The sequence below is a fragment of the Larus michahellis genome, chromosome 21 (assembly GCF_964199755.1).
Source record: "Larus michahellis chromosome 21, bLarMic1.1, whole genome shotgun sequence".
Taxonomy (NCBI): domain Eukaryota; kingdom Metazoa; phylum Chordata; class Aves; order Charadriiformes; family Laridae; genus Larus; species Larus michahellis.
Window position 1 is genome coordinate 2,931,158 of NC_133916.1, and position 23,612 is coordinate 2,954,769.

Below are 23,612 nucleotides of genomic sequence, written 5' to 3' on the forward strand. Positions count from 1 at the left end.
CCTTCCCCCCCCACACACACCACCACCAACCACCCCCGCTTCTCCCCCAGCTGGCGAAGGGCGGGATAGCCCCGTGAGGTGAGGCGAGGTGAGGGGCCGAGCGGGGCAGCGGGGGGGTGGGTGTGTGAGGAAAGACACTCCCGCCGCAGGTAGGAGGGCGACGCCGCCACCCTCCACCCCTCACCGCCCGCCCCGCTCCGCCCCAAAGCGGGCACGGCCCGGGCCCGGCCCGGGCAATGGCCACACACACGCAGCGCCGCCGCCACGGCGGAGCCCGATGGCCCCTCACGGCCGCTCTCGCGAGAGCCGGGGCACCGCGGGCGGAGATGACCCAATATGGAGCCGGCGCGGCGGCCTCTCGCGAGAGCGGCCTGGCGGGGAGGGGGCGGCGGGGCCCGATACCGCCCTCCCAAATCGGCTAGAAGTGGGGAAGCGCTGGCCCTGTCTCGCCGTTCCGTGAGCCCCACATGGCTTTCCTGAGTAGTGCCCCTTTGGGTGTGCTTTAAGTAAAAAAACGAAAAGGTAAACGGCAGTTCCAAGCACAAATCCAGGCTGGGCGGAGAATGGCTGGAGAGCAGCCCTGAGGAGATGGACTTGGGGGTGTTGGTGGAGGAGAAGCTCCACACACCCCGGCAACGTGCGCTGGCAGCCCAGAAACCCCCCGCAGCCTGGGCTGCATCCCCAGCAGCGTGGGCAGCAGGGCGAGGGGGGGATTCTGCCCCTCTGCTCCGCTCTGTGAGACCCCCCTGCAGCGCTGGGGCACCAACAGCAGAAGGAGATGGAGCTGTTGGAGCGGGGCCGGAGGAGGCCCCGGAGATGCTGGGAGGGCTGGGGAGGGACTCTGGATCAGGGAGAGGAGCCGTGGGACAAGGGGCAATGGGTTTACACTGAAAGAAGGGAGATTTAGATGAGATATCAGGAAGAAATTCTTTGCTGTGAGGGCGGTGAGCCCCTGACCCAGGTTGCCCAGAGGAGCTGTGGCTGCCCCATCCCTGGAGGGGTTCAAGGCCAGGTTGTACGGGGCTTGGAGCAACCTGGGCTGGTGGGAGGTGTCCCTGCCCAGGGCAGTGGAAATAGATAGTCTTTAAGGTCCCTTCCAACCCAAATCATTCTATGATTCTAAATAGATGAAAAAACTTATTTAGGCAGCACTGGGGTACAGGCCCCGGGTAGCCTTTCACGGTCAGTAGTGGCTGTACCTGGGGCTAAGCATAGCTCTAGTGCTTCTGGAGTCCTACAAGCCAGTATTAATTGCTCTCGTAAACTTCCTCAGTCACTTTGTTCCCTTCCAGGGGCTTCCAGCCAGCAGCGATGGGGGAAGCTAAACTTTCCCTGCCCAGCTTTCCCAGCGTACGGATCTTTGTCCGTGTGTTTGGAGAATAAACTGTTTCTCAATACTGTAGCAGGCTTTGCGATATCAAAGATACGTATGTACTTGCTTTCAAGTATGTGCCCAAGACTCAATGAAGTCATTAAGTGCTGCAGGTTAAGCGTGTTTTGGAGTGGAGCCCAGGGTGTCTTCACCAGGTGGTAAGTACAGAAGGTCACAGCAAATAAATAGGGATTTGTGTTTAAGGCTGCCTGCTTTTGATCTCAAGCTCGAGGAAGATGAGTTGTGAGCAGTACTGTGCAAGACCAACACGTTCGGAATGGAATATGGAAACCTGCTTTAAAAACACGTGGCTTCCCGTGTCAAACCCCTTCTCTTTCTCTACCCAGCAGGACCCTGTCCTCTGAGTTATGGTTGGAGTCCAAATAACAGGAGTGAACAGCTGAAAGTCACCACTGCTCGCATCTAAGAAGTAACTATTCCCTGGCATTTTGGGGTTTTTAATGCCTTTAATTTGCAAACTGTAGCTTCATGCTAGTTTTGCTCATTGTATTACCTTGCCTTGGAAAGGTGATTATGCTCCAAGATGTCACAAACAGCTAAGTCTTCAAAAGCTAACGAATGAAATGCTTCTTAAACTCATCTGGGGAAGACCTTGATTTTTATCTCTTCAGTAAAAAGAGGGAGAAACTATGCCCTAGGGATGGAGTGTATTTGAGATGTGCCTACTGCTCGCTCTCTCTATGGTTTAGAGTGACTGGGGCGTGCGTATGTGTTGGGAGACGGGTCTCGGAAGACACTAAATATGGTGTCAGAGTCCCTGTTGCTGGATCTGAAGTAGCAGATCTCGGTGATGCAAAGCACTTGACCTGTACAAACTGATCCTGGTGGTTCAGGAAATGACATGTGAGGAGAAAACTTAATGAATTTTATTGCATGTTTTTATATTTTAAACTTAGATGGCATTCTGAATAGGCTCTCAAGTGCTCACTCACAGCCTTTTTGTATTTTCGCTTTTCTTTCTTCTGCCCACATCACCACCTTTCTTATATGTACTTTCACTTGGTACCTCGGGATGTGAATTTTTTTCCTGCCTCAGCTGTTGGTATGAGAACTTTTTCTTAGATCCATTCTTGCACTGGACCTTTACTTACTCAATATTCACTTTCAGAACTCACATCTTACCTGCTCTGAGTAATAGTGATTGAATACAGATCTCCTTCCTGATAGTAAAATTCTAAGGAATGGGAGTCAGAAATTTTGGGGGGATTTAAAAACCTGAATGGTGTCAGATACCCCTTTTATAGAGCAAGTTGTGGCCTTCGTACAGCCTTGGATTTATCTGCTCTCAGTATGATTCAGACTCTTCCTTTTTTCCCCCAGGATTGGAAACAAGGGGAATTCAGATAGGTTCCTCAGCTGTGGTAGGTTTATAGAGAGGGATTGTGTTGAGTTCCTTAAACAGAGGCCTGCTTTTGGGATCACAAAATGGAGGGGATTCAGGGCACATTTCTCCTGCAGAGTAGGAACAAGGCAAGTTCCAGGATCCAGTGTTCCTACAACTGATTTGGCAATTGATTTGTTTGATCCCAAGAACAGCATGTCCTTCAGGGATTTCAGTCTCCAGGGCCTTGCTTATCCCTGTTGTAACTGCCGGCTTCACAGGACCTATGTTGGAATGGATTGATCACATCTCATACTTTTTATTTTGGGTTTAGTAGATACTTCAGTCAATGACCCTGCTTCTTTCTTCCAGTCTCACTGCCAAGAAAGAGACCGTTCACTGTGCTCTCCAGTGTTTGCTGTTCTGCTGGTTTTGACTGTGATCACCAGGAAAATACGACACTAGACAACGATACTGTTGGTACTTACAGGCAACTGGTGGCTTTACAGGGTCCAAAGAAAAATGCAGACAGAAGAGCACTTCCAGGCACGCTTTGAAAGAAAACGGTCCTCCACCTTGGGTGGAGCACTACAGATCTCTCGAGAGAACAGACAGCTACACTGCAGGTGAGTTCTATGCCAGGAATTTATCAGGTATAAAGAAATTAAGGAGGCTCTTCAAGCCCCAGTGTAAAAAAAGGTGCTAAGTTTTCCACAGCTGGTAATGAAAATGCTGGACTCCACTGCTTGATAATCAAAGCAGAATACCAAGTTACAGCAACTTGCCCTGGAAGCGTGTGAGATCAGCTTAGCGCTGCGCTACCAAAGTTGCTATCTGCAATCTGCGCAACCGCCTGCTCACTTCAGGACGACGATAGAGTGAGGGGTATATGCACTGTAAAGAGAAACTGCCAATAGTTGTAGTTCCCTCCAGTGCTTCCCGCAGCCCAGCTGTCAGACACAAGCTTTCATTTGCCTTTTTTCTGATTTGTGCCTTTTGATACTTTTATTTCTTAAATTTCAAGAGTCTTTTTCTGTTCCCTCTTAGGTGGGGACAGGGAAAGATGTGTAATGGTATGACTGAGATTGACTGTGCTGCTTTGGCAGTATTTTGGAGCTATGTTCCCGTGTTCTTTGAAGAGAACGGGTGAAGCTAGGGTACTGATAAAGCATTAATGCTTCCATGGCCTCATTTTCCCATCTGCCAAAATTCTCTTTTGGGCATTATACTGGGAGTAGAAGCATCTCCTCTGCCAGAGGAGCGCTGCAGGCTGCAGGCTCACCAGAAGGCAGTCTTTGTTGGCGGCATAGGAGAATTCCTGATGTACTTCCAGCAAGGCAAATATAATAAAAAATAGGAAGCCCGTTCATCGGCTTCCCTTTTAGTTTTGTTTGACTATGAATACTCTCAGTTTTCTTTCTGAATCTCTTTTTGGATGCGGAGTGGACTGTCAATGGTTACGGCTGTGTCTGCTCTACAAAATGCTCCTAAGAAAGTAAATACAAAATCTCTGATTCATCATTTATCTGGGCTTTGTTTCAGCATGTATACTGAGCGTATACTGAAACTTCAGCTGTTGTTTTGAGACCATGGCGGGACTTGAGGCTCGAATCTAGCTATGGGTGAGGTTCCACAAGGTGTGGTGAGCTAATCTAACAGCTCGCTGCTGCCAGAAGGGACAGGACCACACAGGGAAAGGGAAGCAGGGGAGGCAGAGCTCTCTCTTTCTGTGTAACTAGCTCTTACATCCGCTCAGCTATGTGCGGGACTGCAGCCTAAAACTATAGGTCACGTCTACCTTACACTGCTATAAAGTAATTTCCTGGTGATAAGTGAAGGCAAACGGAGCCATAGTTGCTATTGTGTTTTCTAGTTTTCATTCACCATGAAGACTTGTCATCAAGATTCATTTCCGCAATAGTGAGATCCTTTAGATTGTGCAATAGCCTTCTGTTCCAGCGCTGTCTTCTTATATATTTAAAAAAAAAAATTAAGAAGGAGATTGGATGAAGTTCTGGAGTCAGAGAAACAAAATTACTTGATGGAACGGGTTGAATTATGCGTAATTGTGACATGTGACCTAGAGTAAACAGTCTGTCCACCCAGAAACACCTGGTGCAATAAAATTAAGTCTTGCCCAGAGATCAAAGGGAGAATTTTGCTCTAAAGTCACAGCTAATATTATTGGAAACTTTATCATTGCACTTGATGCTTAATAAGAAAATCTTTTTATTCCCTCCCCCAGCTCATTGTTTAAGAACCCTGTCTGCCTTGCTTCCTCATAGTCTTTTCCCTGTTTTTTTTTCCACTTCCCTATCTCATGTGTTTTCTCTGTTCTCCATTTTGTATCCACTTGTCTGCCCACCGTGAAGTCACCTTAGACAATAAAATGATGGAAAGGGGCTCAGCTCTGTAATGTTAACTGGGGGCAGTTCCCACAGCCACTGTTGAAGGCTGCCAGAAGCCTTGGGCAGACACTACATCACTTATATTTGGGTTGTAAGAAGAAAATCCCCAACATTGCCAGGGCATTAATAAGGGGAAGAAGGAGCACAGGGCCATGGGGTTAGTCAGAGTTTACCTACTGGAAATTCTGATTCAAAAACATATGCGCAAAATAAATCATGTAGGTCAAGTCCTGTTTCCATCCCCTTATTAAATAATGTAATCCAGGAAACATTTGACTGCTTTTGGGAGTTGGGATGGGCTTGCCTGTTTTAATTTTCCAGAAGTAGTGTTAGTATGTTTTTCTTCTCAATCAGAATAGGAGGAATCAAAATGCCATCTCCTATTTTTCTGCGGTGTTAATGAGGTCAAGTAATTGATGCATTCAGCGCTTTGGGCTCTGGCGTGGACAGGCTCTCATATGAATGGCACACAGAGTATTTGCGATTCATCTGAATGGAATGCAAAGGCATGGGGGTGCCTATGTAGGATCCATGTTATGTGCCAGCCGGATCTGCGGAAGGCTAACGCCTGCGTGGGTTCACCGTACGTGGTGCCTGCAGAGAGCTAAACCATGGCAGCGTGGCTGCTGGGAGGCCATGCAGAAGCGCTGCAGAGATGGAAACCGTAAAAGGCATTGCGTATAGCTTAGCTTCTCTGATTCTTTTCAGCTTCTCCTGGAGGAGGCTCAGAAAGATCACACTCAAGATGTTCCCTGTCCTGAACTGGCTGTTTTCATATCGGTTCAGAGAATGGATCTTGAGGGATCTGCATGCAGGCCTAAGTGTTGCAATGTTTCAGATTCCTCAAGGTAGGCAGAGAGAAAAAAACACTCTAGCTTCTTTCTGTATGTCACGCTTTTCATAATCTGTCTCCTGCTCTTTCTAATGTCATCAGGTTATGTGGGAACTTTAGCCTTGGAAGTTCCTTAAATCATTAAACTATTCATTTGCATATTTGTAGGAGAACTTATTTTCTATAATCAGACGTTACATGCTGTAATTTCAAGGACAGGACAGGACACTACTCCAAATATAAACTAATAGCAGCATTTTCCCATATTGAAAACAAAATAACATGGTCTTTAAAATCCAGGTGGCAAAACCCAGGTCTGTTAGACAGCCACATGTATGGCTGCTAGTACGTGGCCTAAACAGAGTTGTTCTGGTTCTTCGTCCAATTTCTAGTTAGCAAGGGCCTGTGTTGTGAAACAACATTGGCTTTTGTCACTGACCAGCCTGGCTTTATCAGGTCCCGAATTCCCTAAAAAATAAACTGTGGGAGTTGAATGGCCATCTGGTTCACTGATTTGGCACGTTTAGACCCAAACTGGGAAGCGGCAGGTAGCGTAAACAAGACCAGCGCTCGTGCTACCTATGTGTGGTGACTCTGTGAATAAACGTAATGGGATTTTCATAACGGTTAACAGGTTTTCACCAGCAAAAGTTTACTTAAAAATAGTAACCAAAGATAAAGAGCTTTCCCAATTTGCTTGACTTTAGAAACAGATTTTTGCTTTCCAGGACTTTTAGGAGTTTGGCTGACCAGGTTACCTCTGCCAAATATCAATGGCTTCCTTTCTGCGTTCTGCTGCTCGCTGGCATATGTTGTATTTGGGACTTCACATCATATCTCAATTGGTGAGGTTTCTTTTGTACTGTGAAATGTTCCTGCAGGACTTAGAGATTATGTTCAATGCTCCTTCAAAAAACTGGTGACATGTCTTAGTCTGTTTCATCTAACAGGCAGATGTTATTTAGGTTGAGAATCCAGACCCCCAGATTCTCACATCATTGTTGTTGTGCTTCGGTAGCTGATCTGTGGTCAGAATTTCAACTAAGTCAGTCAAGTTTCAGCTGCGAGGTGTTTTTTATCCCCGAGGACATGAGCTATCACAGACACCAGTGCAAAGGAGACGGCTGGAGTCTCATGGAGGTGTCTCCTATGTAAAGGACCGGTGCAAGCTGCTTCCCCTTTACCCCCAGGATGTTAACATGAATCATGATTTGGCTCCTGGTCTTCTCCAGGGTCTTCTCCATGCAGTTTCTTGCCATGCCTGAACTGTTGATGGGCTTACATTCTTAATTTGTTCACCAGCTAGATTATTAAACTGCTGTTTACATGTGAGAAGGCCCTTCACATTATCATAATGAGTGGGTATGCGGAGCTCAGGCCTCTTAGGTAAATTGGCAGTTCTTTCTTTGACTGACTCTGTTTTTCAGCCTTTCTGGTAGCTCACTGTAATACATCCTTTTTTTTTGTGCTTTACCTTAAAATCTTTTTGTTGTGCATCTGACCAACTGAAGACTTCACTTGTAAAACAGTAGGAATCTGAAATTTTCAGACAGGACTTTGGAAACTTTAGGTACTTAGTCAGAAGCAGTAAAAATTGATTATATAAGTGGATTATATATATATATATGAATGAAAATTGACTGTCTCATACTGTACAGACTGATGGTGGAGGGATGAGATGGATGTGTGGTTTTAAGATAAGTCTTTGTTGCAACATCTCGTGCAGTTCCCTTTTCTGTTCTGTGTTCTGTCGGTTCCAGGCTCGTTCAGCATCCTAAATGTGGTGGTGACAAACACTCTGAAGACTCCTAATTTCACCCAAACATTGTCCTTTAATGGTTCACCGAACAATTTATCAGACACTACATTTATGAAAGATTACATGGAGGCCTTGACACTTACCGCATCAATAACTTTTTTGACTGGCATCATTCAGGTAGAAGACGAATCTGTTTTATATTCTTAATGATGTATTCTCTTAGAAATGTAAGAATTGGTGCTGCTTGCATATTCTTACCACAAAACCTAAGATCAGCACATTTGAATACGTATGTTGTGCAAAGTGGGACACGAAGGTCTGTCTGTCTTTTCCTCTCCTGCTGTCTGAAAAAGGTATGATAGGTTAAGATTCCTGTGTCCATGATTAATAAGTGTGAAGTAAATTATTATCTTTTATGTTGACCAGTTCTACACTATGTTGGCCCTTAGGTAGTCCTGCATAACTGCACACACTTGATGTAAAGTGTTTCTATTTTGGTTTGGCAGTGCCTTACTTAATTGTGCATAATGAAAATAGCATGTTCAAATAACTATCCATCGGGTATGGCAGCGAAGACTCATGCTCTTCAAATATGGAAACAAGAAGGGCGGGGTTAGGCATTGATAATTATATCACGTCTGGCTTCTCGTTTGTTCCATACAGTTGCTGCTGGGTTGCTTTTGCCTGGGGTTTGCAACAACATACGTGCCGAAGACTCTCATCGATGCTTACCTCACTGCAGCAGCATTGCATGTCATCGTATCCCAGTTTGCCTTTATCTTTGACATCATGTTAGACTTCCACAAGGGTCCCCTGGGCATTTTTTATGTGAGTAAATTCGTTATTAGTCAAAGAAATGCGTGCTTCTTAGAGGGGAAAGAAAAGAACAGCTTCAGAAATTGAAGGCAATTTTAATCTAAGTCAGTTGCTAAGGGATATTTGTGCAAGTCTCAGCTGTGGTTTACTTCGCCTTCCTGTTGTCTTGAACAGTGTATGCAGCTTATTGTGTGACATGCAAGAAGAAAAGTCTGTGTGCGTATTTTTAATTACTTATGTAGCTCTAGAATACATTTGCAGCATGTCTATAATTGTAGTAGAGCAAAGGTTAGAGGAAAAGGGAATTTTTTCCTCACTAGATCATCATGGGGAAGCTATTTGGCACACAGTGTCTTTATCGTACCTGACAAAGAAGCAGCAGACTCCGAGCTAAAGACAAGTTAAAGCTAATTCATCCTAATGTACTTTGGTAATGTCAATCAGACAACTTGAGAAAATGGTAGTGTAGAAGAGAGAAGAATGACAGTACTAGATCTGAGCTATTTGTGGCAGTGTTTTCTCTGCAGATACCAAAAGATGATACAGATTTTTAAATAGCTCTTTTCTCTTAGCTTCTCTCTTCTAATTGAAGTTACCACCGTAGTAGAAAGGTTGAGTTCAAGTGTCAGGGCAACCTATGTGAACCTCCTGGAATATAGAAATAGCTGTAGTATCTGCCTCTCATCCTCTCTGTGATGATTCTTTTTCAGAACCTATTTCATTACTTCCTGGCTCTCCCAAAGGCTAACGCCACCAGCATATTGCTATTTTTGCTTAGCATGGCTGCACTTCGAGTCAGTAAATTTATCAAGATAACTTATAAACACTGTCCTATTGCATTTCCTATGGAACTTCTCTTGGTAAGTGATCTTCAAAATCCCATTGTGACAAGTGAACTAACAGAGAGTATGATACACTTTATTTGAAAAACCACTTCACATATTGCTTGAAAATACTGTTATATTTACACACGGAATCTGTGCTTAAGTCCTTTAACTACTGCACGATTAACTGTCTTTAGATGGATTGTGTACGGTTTCAGGAGCAAATGCTATATAATCTCTAGTATTGCTTCTTGGTTTTTTTTCCCAGATTATCACAGTCACCATTCTTTCTAATTGCATTCATCTTCACGCTGAATCTAGTAGTGCTGTGGTCAGTATGATTCCGCAGAGGTTAGTAATCTATGCTGTTTGTGAGGTTGTACTTTTCACGTATAAAAGAGATGTTTCAGCCTGTTCTGGAAATCTGACATGGGCTGACTTTTACTGGGCATCGGAATAACTCTTCAAGAATTTTAATTGCATCATCGTTTCCAAGCATATGCAGAATTCAAACGATAGTTTTCTGTATCAAATTCAGGTTTTATTAGTAGAAAGAGGAAGGAATTTGGTTTTTTTGTGAGGTGGAAGTCTACAGATTGAGAGCATCTCCTGCAGGGTGCTGGATGCCTCTGACGATGATCCCGGTTTGGAGTTACTGTGGACAGAGCTCAGAACGGATCTAAACTTATCTGTTCTTTGGTCCTGTAGGTTTCTGCCTCCTACGCTGCCAGATTTGTCAAACCTGAGCAAGATCATACAGCGTGCCTTCTCCCTTGCTGTCGTAAGCTATTTCCTTCTTGTTTTTGTTGGGGAGAGGTATGCTTCACTTCACAACTACAATATTGCCAGCAATCAGGTGAGAGCAAAACTGCGGGTGCCTCCTGGGCTGAGAAGCAGGCTGAACTCCACTTGCAAAGCCACAAACTCCCTGACAGTGCTAGAAATGCAAGGACAGAGTGAATACGGCAGATGATGGTTTTGTAGGAACTTGTTACCCTTCCCTAGGCAAAGTGGATGTTATAAGCCAATAATGTGACGGCTAAAACATAGCCTTCTTTGACCAAGAGGCCTCTGAATATTCCCAGTGATGGGGCTGAACCTTACACACAAACTGATCCCTGAGGATCGGTGCTGTCGTGAATCCATGAGACTATAAAAGCATGATAAATTAATAGCTGAAACTGTAAATGGCCAGAGCAGCAGTAGTTCTTCTCTATATGTGGCTGCCAACCCAGTGTACGGATTCTCTGCCCGGAGTGATTGCTCTTAAGGCTTTTAAGCTAAAATTGTGTTAGTTTCCAGTGTGCTAGAGTTAGTAAGCATTAGGCATTTTGCACTACTCCGTGTTTAGCTGCTTGTGATGGCTTTGGATGTTTACTAGAATGGCACTAAGCCAGTAACGAAGCTGCCCTGACTTCTCAAAGCCTCTGGGGATGGATATAAAGGGAATGTCTTTTCCACTCAGCTTTTGTCCAGGTGTACTATGCTGCGTATTGAGATTTGACATGTTAGCTTGAAAGTCAGCGCTTCATGGCTTTGGGGTTCTAAGTGGATTTCTTTGAAAGAAGGAACTGAGTTTTTGGGTCCGTGAGATCCTCAGCTGGGAAAACCGTATGCCTTTTAAGAGAGCTCATTTAACCGTGGCAGACCTTGCTTTCCAGAAGGTTTCCTGAGCTTAGCAACACTGATGACCAACCAGCAAGCATGAGCAAAAGGAAAGGAATTCCTGATAAGCTACTTCTATGAAGGTAAGTCATACATTTGGGGTTTTCTCTGCTTCCTTCTGTTTCTGTTTTACAGGAGCTAATAGCAGCAGGGCTATGCAATATTTTCAGCTCATTTTTCAAAAGCTTTGTTGTCAGCTGTGCTATTTCTGGAACTGTCATTCAAGAGAAGACAGGTGGAAGAACACAGGTGAGCTGGGCTGGATTTGTTAAGCTTCCAAACTCTCGTCTCAAATCACTGTATACTGGGTATAGGCTGACATTTAATCTGAACTGTTTGTGAGATATAAAGTTACATACCCACGCAACATGAATCCAGATACCCTCTCTGTGTGTCTTACATTGTGTACTGTACTCACGTGGTATTTACAGCACATGATGTGCCATGAAGGAAGCCAGGATCCTGTGGGGAGAATAGGATATGTTCATGCAGTTTAAAACTGTATTTTAGTGAATATACCCAAAAAAGCCAAATGGAGTATTGTTCATGCACCCTTAATTCTTCTGCCACTTCCTCCCAAGTTTTGAGTACTTTGTGATCATTTTTCTAGGGGGGAAAGAGGGTCTAATATGTAATAATAATATGTAATAATGTTTTTATCATACCTCTTAACTGAATGTCTGTACATGGTTCACTGGATCATAGAAGTAATTTTGTTTAATAAAGAGGTTATTCCAAAGTCTGACTTGCAAGAGAAGTATCTTACCACTCAGGTGAAATTACGCAACCAAAATTCTGCATTGTTCTGTTGTGCCTAAGAATAGTCCATTTAGGTCAAAGTTTATATCTACAGAAAACTCTTTCAGCTTGAGTATTCTAGCATTTGTACCATGCATTGGAGCTTACCTGTGGCCTTTGTTAATTGTGCCGGGGTTATTTTTCCCAGTCGGTGGTGTTACATGGGCCATACCGGCTTGTTTAGAGAGGAGAGGACAAGTGAGGAAATGGTTCTGTCTCTAATAAAGTACATAATAATGTTCTCTAATAAAGTATTTCTGTTCAGTTAGCAGCGGCGATTGGAGCATCTATGATGCTGGTGATTGCGCTGAAACTAGGACACTTTTTCCAGGTGATACCTAATGTACGTGAAGCTGAAATAGTTCGGGCAGCAGTCTGCTTACTTTCTAAAGCATAAAATGAAAAATTTCTAAGCGTAACGTGAAGATTTTTCTGGGGCAGTTGGGGATTATATCATGCTCTAGAGTTAATTGTTCTCAGGGATGGACCAAACCAAAATAATGATTTTAAACTCCTAAATTTCAGCCGGCTAACATATTAGGTAATAAATATGGCATCTCTCTCCCATCTCTCACTGATCAGTACAAGCTAAAATTCCTTGGCTAAAACAGGCCTGAAATGTCACTGCCAGCCTCTATAATTTAAACTTTGTATTTCACTTTTGGTCTCACACCTTCCAAGCTCTTGCACACCTGTAGAACAAATTGATGAGATCCTTTCTTGCATCGGTATAAGTAGTTCCAAGATGGGTGCGTCAGAATCTTTAGAGTAAAGAGGTAAATAAAATCTTTGAAATGGAAATTTGGGTTTAGTATCTCTGATTCTAGCTTGGTCTTCGAGGTTTATTTTAAAACCATATGGACTCATAAACTGCCTCGTGTGCGTTTTGCATTGCCAGTGTGCCTATAAACTTTTCATTATTGTAGGTTATTCAGAGTACTCCATTTTCCACTTTTCCCTTAAAGTTTTATTTAGACTTTCTCTTTTTTTTTCTCTCTAAGTTTTCTTAGGGAACCACTGACAGAGCATCACTTCCTGATTTTTTTCCTGGCCTCTTTGTAAGATGGGAGAATTAATCCCTTTCCCAAAACTAGCTGACAAAACAGAATTTAACCGTCTACTTCCCCTCAGTCTCCTTTTCGTTGCTGAGAAAGGCTGTTCCAACAAATGGTGTCAAACAACTTCCTAAATCTGGCAATGAACTACCCGGGCTAATTGAAACCATTCTTTGAAGCAGCAATTCTTAATTCTGTAGATAGCGTTGGCCTTTCTCCTCGTGCTGCAGGAGCCGCGGGGATTCACTGTAATGGAAACTACACACAGCATTGCACCGGGGAGTCCACTTGTATTGGCAGGAGCCATTGTAAAATCAAACAAGAAATTACAAGCTAGCTTCATGCTGGTTTGCAGATCAGAGAACTCTTATATGCATCTATAAAATTTATGGAAATAAATCTATTATAAGATTTTAAGTTCAAGCAGTTTGTCTGTCACGGTTATCTGTTCCTTAGGGTGTTTGTGGTTGCAAGCAAAAAGTAACAAAATAATAGATGCTATTTTTTTTCTGATTTCCACAGAATATACTGGCTGCTATTGTGGTATTTAACATGTTCCCTTTTCTTGAAAAATTTCTGGATGTCCCCATCCTGTGGAGACAGGATAAGTATCATTTCGTAAGTGACAAAACAAGCCATCGAGGGTTTGGACTGTGCCTTAAAGGGAGAAACGGATGTTTGGGGAGGGCAAGGCAAAGCCGTGGGCATTCCCTTAGAAACGGGATCCTTTGAAATATCCGCTGAAAGAAGCGTATTGAAATCTCTACACATCTATTTGCAATTAATTCTCTACAGGGAGAACTTATTGTTGGTGCTTCCCAAATCCCCTAGGAAGGAAACTGTCTGGCTGCCAGCCGGGGCCACGTTCTCATGTCAGCTCTTGTGCAGGGTTTCTCGTCAAGAGAAAGAACCCCAATATGATGTGGGTTTTGCTAATAATTGAAGCCCCTGTTAAAAAGTCTGGAGATTTGAACTGAAATTTGTGATCCTTGTTTGCAACTGCTTCCAGGACTGGGTTGTTCTAGATGTGCCAACAAAGCTTTTCACGTATTACCATTTCTAGCATTTTTTTCTTTTTTTCTGCCTGCAATTTGGAAATGCTGAGGCTGAGTTGGAGGTCATTTTGCATCTTTTTACTGCTCTTGTTCTCTCTGTCTCTTGTTCAAAGGTTATTTGGCTTGTAACTTTTGCTGCAGTGCTTTGTTTTGGTCTTGATGTCGGTTTAGCGATCGCCATGGGATTCACGTTCTTCATAATCACCATTAGGTCACACAGGTACCTGTAACTTTTAAAAGAAAACACTAGTTTTTCTTAGAGTTGGTGTTTTAGAGAGAGTTATACATGTGACGATGGAAAAAGCTGTTTCGTGTTCATAAGCGCTTCAGTCAGGTCATTCTGGAGTCTCTCTAATGCTATCCCAAACCAATAATCTCGTGGAATTTATGGGCTCTGTACCATGCTATTGAAGACTCCGTATTGTCGAGTAAGCATCACCCAGGAGAGCTGATCTGTCTACACGCTTCTGTAGGGATAAAATGAGATGTCGTGACTTTATTTCATATACATTCCTCAGTCTTCACTGCCATTTACCAAGTTGCTTTATCTTCTCTGTAAACTCAGCTGGTGAGAGGGGAGGGAGGTTACGTCGTTACTCAGTTTGTTAGCTGCTAATCCAAACAGGAAAATCACTCATAAATCCAAGCCACACCTCAGGAGATTTACCGTGATAGGGAGGTGCTTGTCCGGGTAGGCTGAAGCCTCTAGAATAACGTGGAAAGAAGTTGCTGCAAATATCGAACTGCTTGTGGTCTGATCCAGAGCGGAATTCAGGAAGAATTTCAGTTGCTGTCTGAAGCTCACTGTGTGGCCTCTGCTCAGAGTTGTGCTCTGGGGTTTGCCTCGGGATTTAATGAGCGTTGTGAAAGGGCATTTCTGCAGCCACTCTTCAGCTGAGTTCTGTTGTCCGTACTACCTTCAGGATACGTAACCGCTTATCAATTTCCTACCAGTGACAGCATTATGCCGACAACACAAAAGAGCTGAGGAAGTTATCTGCAAAGAGATTGCTTTGAAGAGGGTCTTGACAACAATTTTCCGTACATCAGGGCCCGCTGCCTTCCAGTTCAGCCAACCAGCCACATGTTTGGTCTGAACTGACCAGAACCTGCCCCAAAACCGTGCAGAACCATTAGCAAAGCACAGTACCCAAAGCAAAATATTCTCCTTCAGGGCAAAACCCGGCATTAATGCACAGTGACCTCTGGATCAGACCTAGCTTACGTGATCCAGCTCTAAGCATGAGTTACAGCTGCCTCTACCTCTCTGTGTGGATGTATCTTTGAGGAGGGCTGTGGGGAGATGTAGCGGGAACATGCTTCCCAGTGTGATAACAATAATCCGAGTGTTCCAGAGCTAAAAATGAGACATTATACATCCTTGAGGACACCAGTGTAGCTGAAGGCTGGGCTTGTGTACCGCTCCCCTACTCAGAGAACCTTGATTATGAGTGAATAACTTTGTGTACTCGCACCCTCTAAGTTACGGTTGGTGTTTCCCCTGAAGAGGAGAGAAATGGAGATCAAGCTTTTGGGAACAGATGGGTTTTCTCTGTTTTCTGTGAAAAACTAATAAACATCTTGTTTCAGAATGAAGATGGTGGTGCTGGGACAGATTCCAAACACGAATATTTACAGAAGTTTATCCGTCTACAGAGCCGTAAGAGAAAACAAAAACCAAATGCTTCATCTCTCTCTGTAATCCGGCTTCTTCCGTTAAATGCCTGGGGGTGACCATTCAGACTCATTTCATTTGATTCAAAACTTCGAGAACTGAAGAATGTTTAAGTGTGTCTAGTGTGAAGTGAGTCAGACACCAAGCTCAGCCTGCGTGGGCCTTTGGAGCTCCTGGTGTCCATGCAGGTGCTGTAGGTGACCCTGCTCTGGTAGGGGGGTTGGACTAGATGATCTCCAGAGGTTCCTTCCAACCCTATGATTCTATGATGTGTGCTGTCTCCACGCTGGGAGCTCCTCTGCCGTCATTTCCAGAGCTCTTTGGCAGTTTTTGCTTTTCTCAGTCTGGTTTTGTACACTCTGTATAATGTTTTCACGCTAACGACTGTGCGTGTGCTAGACTGACTCACAGGTTCTCCCGGGGATGGGATAACAGGTAGGACATGGGCCTTTTTAACACCTTATTTTCAAGACCTGCACCGTACGGAATTAGGCAATGCAGGAGTAGAGGGAGCTGTGCCTTTGCCGCGTGGGTCCGTCCCCAGTGCTGTGCTGAGGGATTTGCAAAAAATGGAATAATATAAGGACAAGGTTAGTAATTCAAGGCTATAGTGTATGTTTTCTGTAATGAGCATTAAAAATTATTTGGGTTATTTTATATTAGAGCAGCCAACTGTCATCTGTGATAGATCTGCTGGAGGTGTGTTTTTAATTGCAAGGGAAGCAGATTAGTTTATGGTAATTAGGTCCGATGCCATTACCAGTATGTCGTGTAGTCAGCAATGGGACCAGACAAACCCTGTCCTTAGGGTAGGACCTCGCAGACTACAACACGGGCAGTCAGGAGGGGGAAAAATAGCTCCTGCTGGGAACAACCCTCACAGATTCGACTTCTGTTTTACAGGCAAGGGAGATTGAAGGTATCAGAATCTTCCAGTGCTGCTCGTCCATCTCTTTCGCAAACATGAATCACTTCAAAACCTATTTGTTACACAAGGTAAATGCTACTTTTTCAGTCAGCGGAAGTTTCTAAGAGGCTGCATTAGGGAGGTAAAACCTCTTAATTAAAACTGCCTTTCTTTTTCAGATGGACATGAAAGCCGTGCCTCTAGATGAAAGTGAAATGAGGGCTTTAACTAGTCTGTCTGACACCGCAGTGCAAAGAAAAGATCTTAAATGCTCTTGTGTCTGTCATCCAACTCCACCACCACCTAGGGTCAGCTTTAAAAGCGTATTTATCTAGTCTGTCTGTTTGAGGTGCCTGGTTTTATGTTACTGAGGTCAACGTTCATAACTTGGCAGTAATGAAAAGGCTGTAAATGTTTATATAAAGCATATATATATTTGCTGTATGAAAATAAGCAAACATTACTGCTGTATTTCTTTACACGTACTTTATGTGATAGAGCAATAGTGGCTCAGCTTACTGGGTGAACGAACTAGCAACTGAAGTATTCAACATATCCTCTCCTCAGCTGAAAGGATTAATTTTGTCAGGTGCTTCTGTAGGGATTTTCTTCTTTTTCCCCACAGAAGTGAGAGAATTCCCTTGCTTGGGAGGAGTTTGTTCCACTGCCAATACTGCCAAGCGCAAGTACAAAATACCTCAAAGGCAGCGACGATTATTGTGATTAGAGGATTTCTCACCTTTACTATAATTGGCTGCTGGGCATCTTCTAGGGTCACTCATATCCCCCTTTATGTGAACTTTCTGAATTGCCTCAGACAAGATCAAAAAGGAATTTCATATCTTCAGAAGATATCTTTCAAGTAGTTTTATGTGATCTGTAAAACCCATTTTATGAGAAAGTTGAAAGACAGTGCTTTGGAAAACATACGTGGCACCAGGGTGCTTTAGATAATTTAACATCCTCTTCTAAAGCACAAAAATGCAGAGAGTGGCTTTTCCTTTCTTGTGTTACAAAAATTAAAAAACATATTTGGAACTGTTAAGAAAGAAAAATCGATTAAATCAGTCCATTCTGTGACCGGCTGCCATACAAGAGAGTCAGATGCATCAGAGGTCTGCAGAACTCGGGCAGTAAGTCGGCTTACTCTTGCTCCGGAAGGCAATGGCCATGGGCAATATTTTTTTTTTCTTTTCTTTTTTTTTTCTTTTCTGAAAGGTAGAAATAACAAGACAGATTCCAGTATCATGGGCCATTTCATGGTGTGGAACTGTTTGGTGGCTGAAGGCGCTCTGCTGAACCACGCCTGAGCCTTGCCTAAATCACCTCCTACTTTGCATACTCTTGTGGCTTTGTGCTATATTTAGTGTTATTTCACATGCGTTTTTTTACCATGAGAGAAGAAATATCATATGATTTACAGTAGTGTCTTACTTGCAGCCAAAAATTTTCCACCTCCTGGGCCCAATTCTTCCAACCACTGGTGTACTCTCCATTTTTCATCTTAGATACCATATACAGAGAAACTGGTGAAGCAACACCACGCAGACAGCGAATCCTCGTCATCGTCAGTTAATTTGGTGCATTGGTCGAAGTATGAAGGCAGACTCAGCTCTCAGATATTCTTGGTGGGAGCAGACGACGTATCCCCAGGCTTTAACGCGGGACTTTCGGCCGCAAAAAAGGAGGATGAAGGGAGAAGAGCTTGCCTTTCGTCAGGCTCTGCCGTAGATAACTCCTCGGTGCAGTTAGATCAGGAGGAACAGCCAGTGCTGCTGTCGTGTCCGGTTCACACCATTATTGTAGACTTCAGCATGGTGCAATTTGTGGATTTGCTAGGTTCAGAGTTACTGCGACAGGTAAGTAACCTGACTGCCCATAAATGAGAGACCTGAGGTTTACCCAATGTCTTATGTTTCTAGTTTGCCTAAAATGCCCTGCTACATAACAATCCGCATGTCTTCCAGTTGACCTTTAGCTATCGAGTTTCAGAACTTAACAAATTCCCATAAAAACACATTTTTTAAAAAAAAATGAAAGTCCCACTATCCATACAAAGGACACGCAAAAACCTGTCCTCTGCTGCAACCAGTACTAGAATCATGTAAACTAAAACCACATTTATAAAAATGTCTACTTTGGGGGTTTGCATTTTGGCTGTTTATTTTTTCTTCTGGCTGGACACTTAGAAAAAAAAAAAAAAAGCTCTTCTTTCAAAGTGGCAGATATAAAGCTGATATTTTGTTATTGCTGACTCCCTAATGAGCCTTTTCTTCAAAGTATGCCTTGAACTTTTAAGTCTTCAAGTGGGGCTCTTAGCCAATGGAGATATATATTTAGCAAAAATAAATTTTGTGTAGCTGTGCTTCTCAGAAAGATACAGTTCCAGATGGATTCTTAGTCAGCTTCCTCAAACTCTGTGGCTCAACTTCAAAAGATTTTTGGTTTATAACAGGTTAGATTAACACCTGTTGGGAACAATTGTGGGCTGAGCTGATGTCCCTCAAATCCGTATTTGCCACTCATTAAATGGGAAAGTGGGGTAAAGTCAAAGTCTTTCCAGATTCCTTCCAGCCTTGTATTCTGAAAATCTGTGATTCTCTGAAATAATGCGTTTAAAAAAATTGCCTTTAAAAAAATAAACTAACTACTTTGAGGTCTTTTAATTACAAAAGGTCAGGCATTGAGAAAATGATGAGAATCTGTCCCCTCTAAAATCCGATTCCTTTAACACTAAGTTGATATATCTCAAAATGTTGGATATGAAACCAGAATTACGGGTCACACTTGAAAATATGGGCTCCTCTTCTGGTTTACGCGTGGGCATGGAGAGATGTTTCAAGTTAGTCTGTTCCCGTGACAACTTTTTGTTTGAGTGAAGCAACATCACTCTGTGCTGCGTAGTGAACTGGGGGGGAGGGGGGGGTGCTGACAGTGACCTGTCCTGCTTCTGGAGCCAGCCATCATTAAGATGTTGGACAACGTAGAATCATAGGATCATAGAATGTGTTGGCTTGGAAGGGACCTTTAAAGGCCATCTAGTCCAACCGCCCCTGCAGTGAGCAGGGACATCTTCAGCTAGATCAGAACTTGGCTCGTTAGTGCTGAACTCAACGCCAGGATTTGAGATACCGGAATAAAGGTTTTCTTCAGGGATAAAACACTGCAAGAGAGGTTTTAATTCCCTCTTTATGTTTTACTTTCTGGTGCACTTGTGTAACGCAGAATTGCTCTAACGCCTGCGTGGAATTCTTTCCCCAGATCATCCATATGTTTCACAATGTTGGCATTACAGTCCTCCTAGCTGCCTGTCACTGTGAGTACAGTATTTGTCTCCTAATACTGACTTATCTCCAAGGATAAGTTTTAAACTTCAGTGAAATGTTTTAGCCGTACTGCTTCGTGTGATTTTGCTGCTTTAGTTATTTCCCCCCATTTTTTATAGCCTCTGTGATGGCAGACTTTGAGAAGAATGATTTCTTTGACAGCTGTGTCACCAAAGAAAGGTTCTTTCTGACTCTTCACGATGCTGTGCTGGCTGCTTTGGACAAGAATGAAAAGCCAGATGAGCTAGAACCTACCGCGGAAGAGTTTGCTGAGGAACCGGTAGCTGAACAGCAGAAGGTAGAATATTTAGCTTAACATTTAAGCCTTCATATTGTTAAATTATCCTCTCAGTAACTTAAACCTCGTCAGGTGGCTGAGGAAATAGGGCAGAGCAGACGCTCTGGTGAATTCTCCAGTTTTTCACAGGTACTTGCCTTTTTGCAACGGATCGATAATCCGATTTGTTCCTTTGAGTCCTGTGTTCCTCTTCGGGGAAAGGCATCTTTGTGTGCAAAAGCTGGGAAGGCGTCCCGCTGAGTTTTGTGGCAGGGAATGACTTCGTTGGGTTTTAAATTGTTTCCATTCCTCCGACAGCGCAAGGACCCTGCCAGGGCAGAGCAAAAGCTCCAAGTTTTGTATTTCCAGAGGTTACTACAGCAGCTCCCTTGGGGCTGGCGGGGGAAGTGAAGGACAGCGCGAGCTTGATTTCCTGGAGAACTGCAGTTTATGCACATGCTCTTTCTGTCAATACTCTGCAATAATTTTTAAGCTCGCTGGCTGTCTCAGCCAAGTTTGAATAGGACAGACGGTTGCAAGTTCCAGGAAAAGCCCTTGTTCTGAGTAGAAGATTCCAGTAATTGTCCCACCGAGGGAAAGAACCCAGCCTTGGCTAATCATCCCATGCGTACCGCCAGGCTGGGGTCCTATAGCAGAAGGAAGCGAGGATGAAGTCAAAAACCTGTCCAAGTCTGCAGGAAAACAGGGTTCTTGAGTTCTGCGGCTCACTAAACAACTTGTTTAACTCTCTTATCTTGGCATTGTACAGAATAGTCTGATGCAAGGATATTGACCTTCCGGACTCTCTCCCCCCTAGACGAAACTTCAAAGAACGAAGGCGACAGTATATGTTCACCCATCTGCCTTTAATGGACGTGGCGGGGAGTGTTGGGAGCTGCTACCGGGAGGAGGTGACAGTGGTTCCCCAGGAGCCCGCTTTGCGATGGCGCTGGCCTGGGGGTGCGGAAGGGACCCCCGGCAGCTTGGGGGTGACAGGTTCGGCAGTCCCTGCTGGCGCTGGCTCATGTCCTCGGCACCTGGGCACTTGGACTACCCCATGCTCCCATGCCAGCGTGGCCCTCGCTGCTGATGTGGTGTTGCCTTGGCATGGGAACCGCCACGCTTGACCAGCTCAAGAGATCGGCCCCCCTCGGCTTACAGTGACGTTTGTCTACATTTCAGGAAAGAAGTTTGCTCCTGAAGAAGAGTAAAAGTGTTTTCTCTGCAAAGAACTCTGACAACAAACTTCTGCACGAAGAGCCAACAGGAGATGCCTCAAGCTCAGCCCAGAATAAAGAGGAGCCAAGCTCTCTCCGGAGGTACGATTCTCCGCCCCTTCAATCGGATTTCCAGGACCCAGGCTGGGGGAAGAGATGGAAGTACACCAACAGGCCCTGAATGACAAGTCCTGGGGAACCGGGATTTCAGTAGAGAGGAAAAAGGTACAGTTAAGCAACAGTTCTGGCCATTCTTATCAGCCTTCAATCCTCTTTTTCTTTTTCTTTTTCCTGTTCCAGAGTTCTTAAAATAGACAGCCTGACTAACGCCTCCAGTAATTCTGTTGTTCTAAACAAAAAGCAACATTTATGTTATTGCTTTCAAGCATTTTCAAATACTTATCCTACCGAGCAGTGCTGAAAGCATAGCAAACTCCATGTATAATTCCTATTTCTGTAGCTAATTCTAGCAAATTATTTGCGCTTGTTTTCTGAAATTCTGTAGCAGTTTAAATGTCCTGACTCAGCAATTCTCATATATTTATTGCTTGCTAGTAAGTTAAATTAATCTGCCACATTTCAACAGGTTATGTGAAGGCAGTTTCATTATTTTCAGATGTATTTAGAATGATATAAATCTTCAAAGAAAACTTTTTATTATTACTCTTCAACACTTTGCTGAAGTTGATTATATCTGTGCAAACGTAATGTGGTGTCCATCCATTATTTCTACCTCAGTCCCTTTCTAACCCACCAGGACTAAGTAGCAGTAAAAAAATAAAATAATTTTTTCCTGGTTTTTTAGTCCTTTACTGAAATAGGGAAGAATCAAGGAATGTATTCATTTTGTTTGTGAGAATAAGCCACGGTTTTCCCTCCTGACGCCTTCCCTGTGGGAGCAATCCCCGGATGTTTGTGATCTTTGCGCCCGGCGGTGCGGCGAGCGGAGGAGGTGGGTTGTAGGCTGACGGGGCGAGGAAAGCCCGGTCCCCAAGGCGTGTGGGGCGAGGAAAGCGGTACCCAGAGGGAGCCAGGAAAATTGTGGACTTAGATACAGTTGGGACTTGGGGAAAAAGAATAGTTGTATTTTCTATAGATCAGCCATAGAGTGTGATGCAGTAGTACCAGTACAGGTGTGCGAGCTGGGATTCCCGGGACAGCAGACGCGTTGAACTGTACCGGGAAAAACACATCACACCACCATGCCCTCATCTGGAGGATGGGCCCACGGCGCAAATGCCGAGTGTGAAGAGCTGCAGGTGAATTAATTTTAGATAGGAGGACAGCACGGTGTATATACCCCACTCAGACCCTGTTTTAGGGCAAAACTTGGGTTTAAATGGTGCATCCTTTGCGTACAGATCCTGTGCTAACTCCGCTAACATGGGAGCAGCTCTAACTTTCGCTGCTGGGCGTTGCGTGGTTTCTGGGTGTGCAGTAACAAGGTGGCTCCTGAATCCTGCTGCTCCTCGCTGCTAAATTTTAGCAATGATACAACAGCTAATAGGAATATTAATGTCAAACTGTCTGTAATGTATTCCAGTGAGTTCTTCCAATTTTATTTTATTTTTTTCAATTTAAGTTCTTATTGATTTCAAGCAGTTTCTAGGAGGAAGCCACAGTATTGCACACGCAAACTGCAACGGTAAAGGATTTTAGTGGACATTCCTGTGTAGAGTTGCTTATTGTGGAGGAAACCGAGTCCTGGAACCCTCATACCTTTTGGATTGAAAGACAGGAAAAACTGAAAGCTTAAATGGTGTTGAGTAATTCTCAAACCACATACGCTTCCCTGCATTGTTGTGGAGGGTGGCTTCGCGCCAAGCTGCTCTCAGCCCTGTTCAAAACAGAGTAACACAAACCCCCCGAAAAGCATATCCCTGATTTCCAGATTCTGTTGTTGGCTCTCCCACGGCAGCCTTGGTTGAAGATGAAATGGCATTCCAGGCTTGCTGGCACTATTGAAGTCTCCATTGCAAATTTAATTTTTTTATTTTATTATTTTTTTGGCTTGTTCTGCAAAGTTCTGAATCCTTCCTTCCTACCGCCCTGACTCTGCAGGGCTGGGCACCAGGGGACGGCTCAGACGCCGGTACGTCAGTGTTTGGATGAGGGGGGATTCATGCTGCAAAAGAAATGTCTTGCCCGGAGGAAGTCCAGACAATCCCGATCACAGAATCCCAGACTGGCCAGGGGGGTGGGAAGGAGCCTCTGGGGGTCACCCAGTCCCACCCCCTGCCAGAGCAGGGTCACCCAGAGCAGGTGGCACAGGAACGCGTCCAGG

The 23,612-nt window shown here is 44.1% G+C and overlaps 1 protein-coding gene across 1 annotated transcript; it reads left to right on the top strand.

The window, feature by feature from the left end:
• The first annotated feature begins 1,758 nt into the window (after positions 1-1,758).
• Positions 1,759-22,235, top strand: SLC26A8 (solute carrier family 26 member 8). The gene is made up of 20 exons (XM_074564479.1): positions 1,759-1,802; positions 3,087-3,340; positions 5,831-5,970; positions 6,683-6,799; positions 7,715-7,890; positions 8,377-8,541; positions 9,240-9,389; positions 9,622-9,704; positions 10,062-10,209; positions 11,154-11,267; positions 12,082-12,159; positions 13,394-13,489; positions 14,040-14,146; positions 15,517-15,586; positions 16,505-16,597; positions 16,688-16,816; positions 18,017-18,367; positions 19,770-19,824; positions 19,954-20,132; positions 21,294-22,235. Exons 2-20 carry the CDS (start codon positions 3,237-3,239, stop codon positions 21,507-21,509), a joined length of 2,571 nt encoding a protein of 856 aa, XP_074420580.1. The 5' UTR covers positions 1,759-1,802; positions 3,087-3,236; the 3' UTR covers positions 21,510-22,235.
• Positions 22,236-23,612: the final 1,377 nt, after the last annotated feature.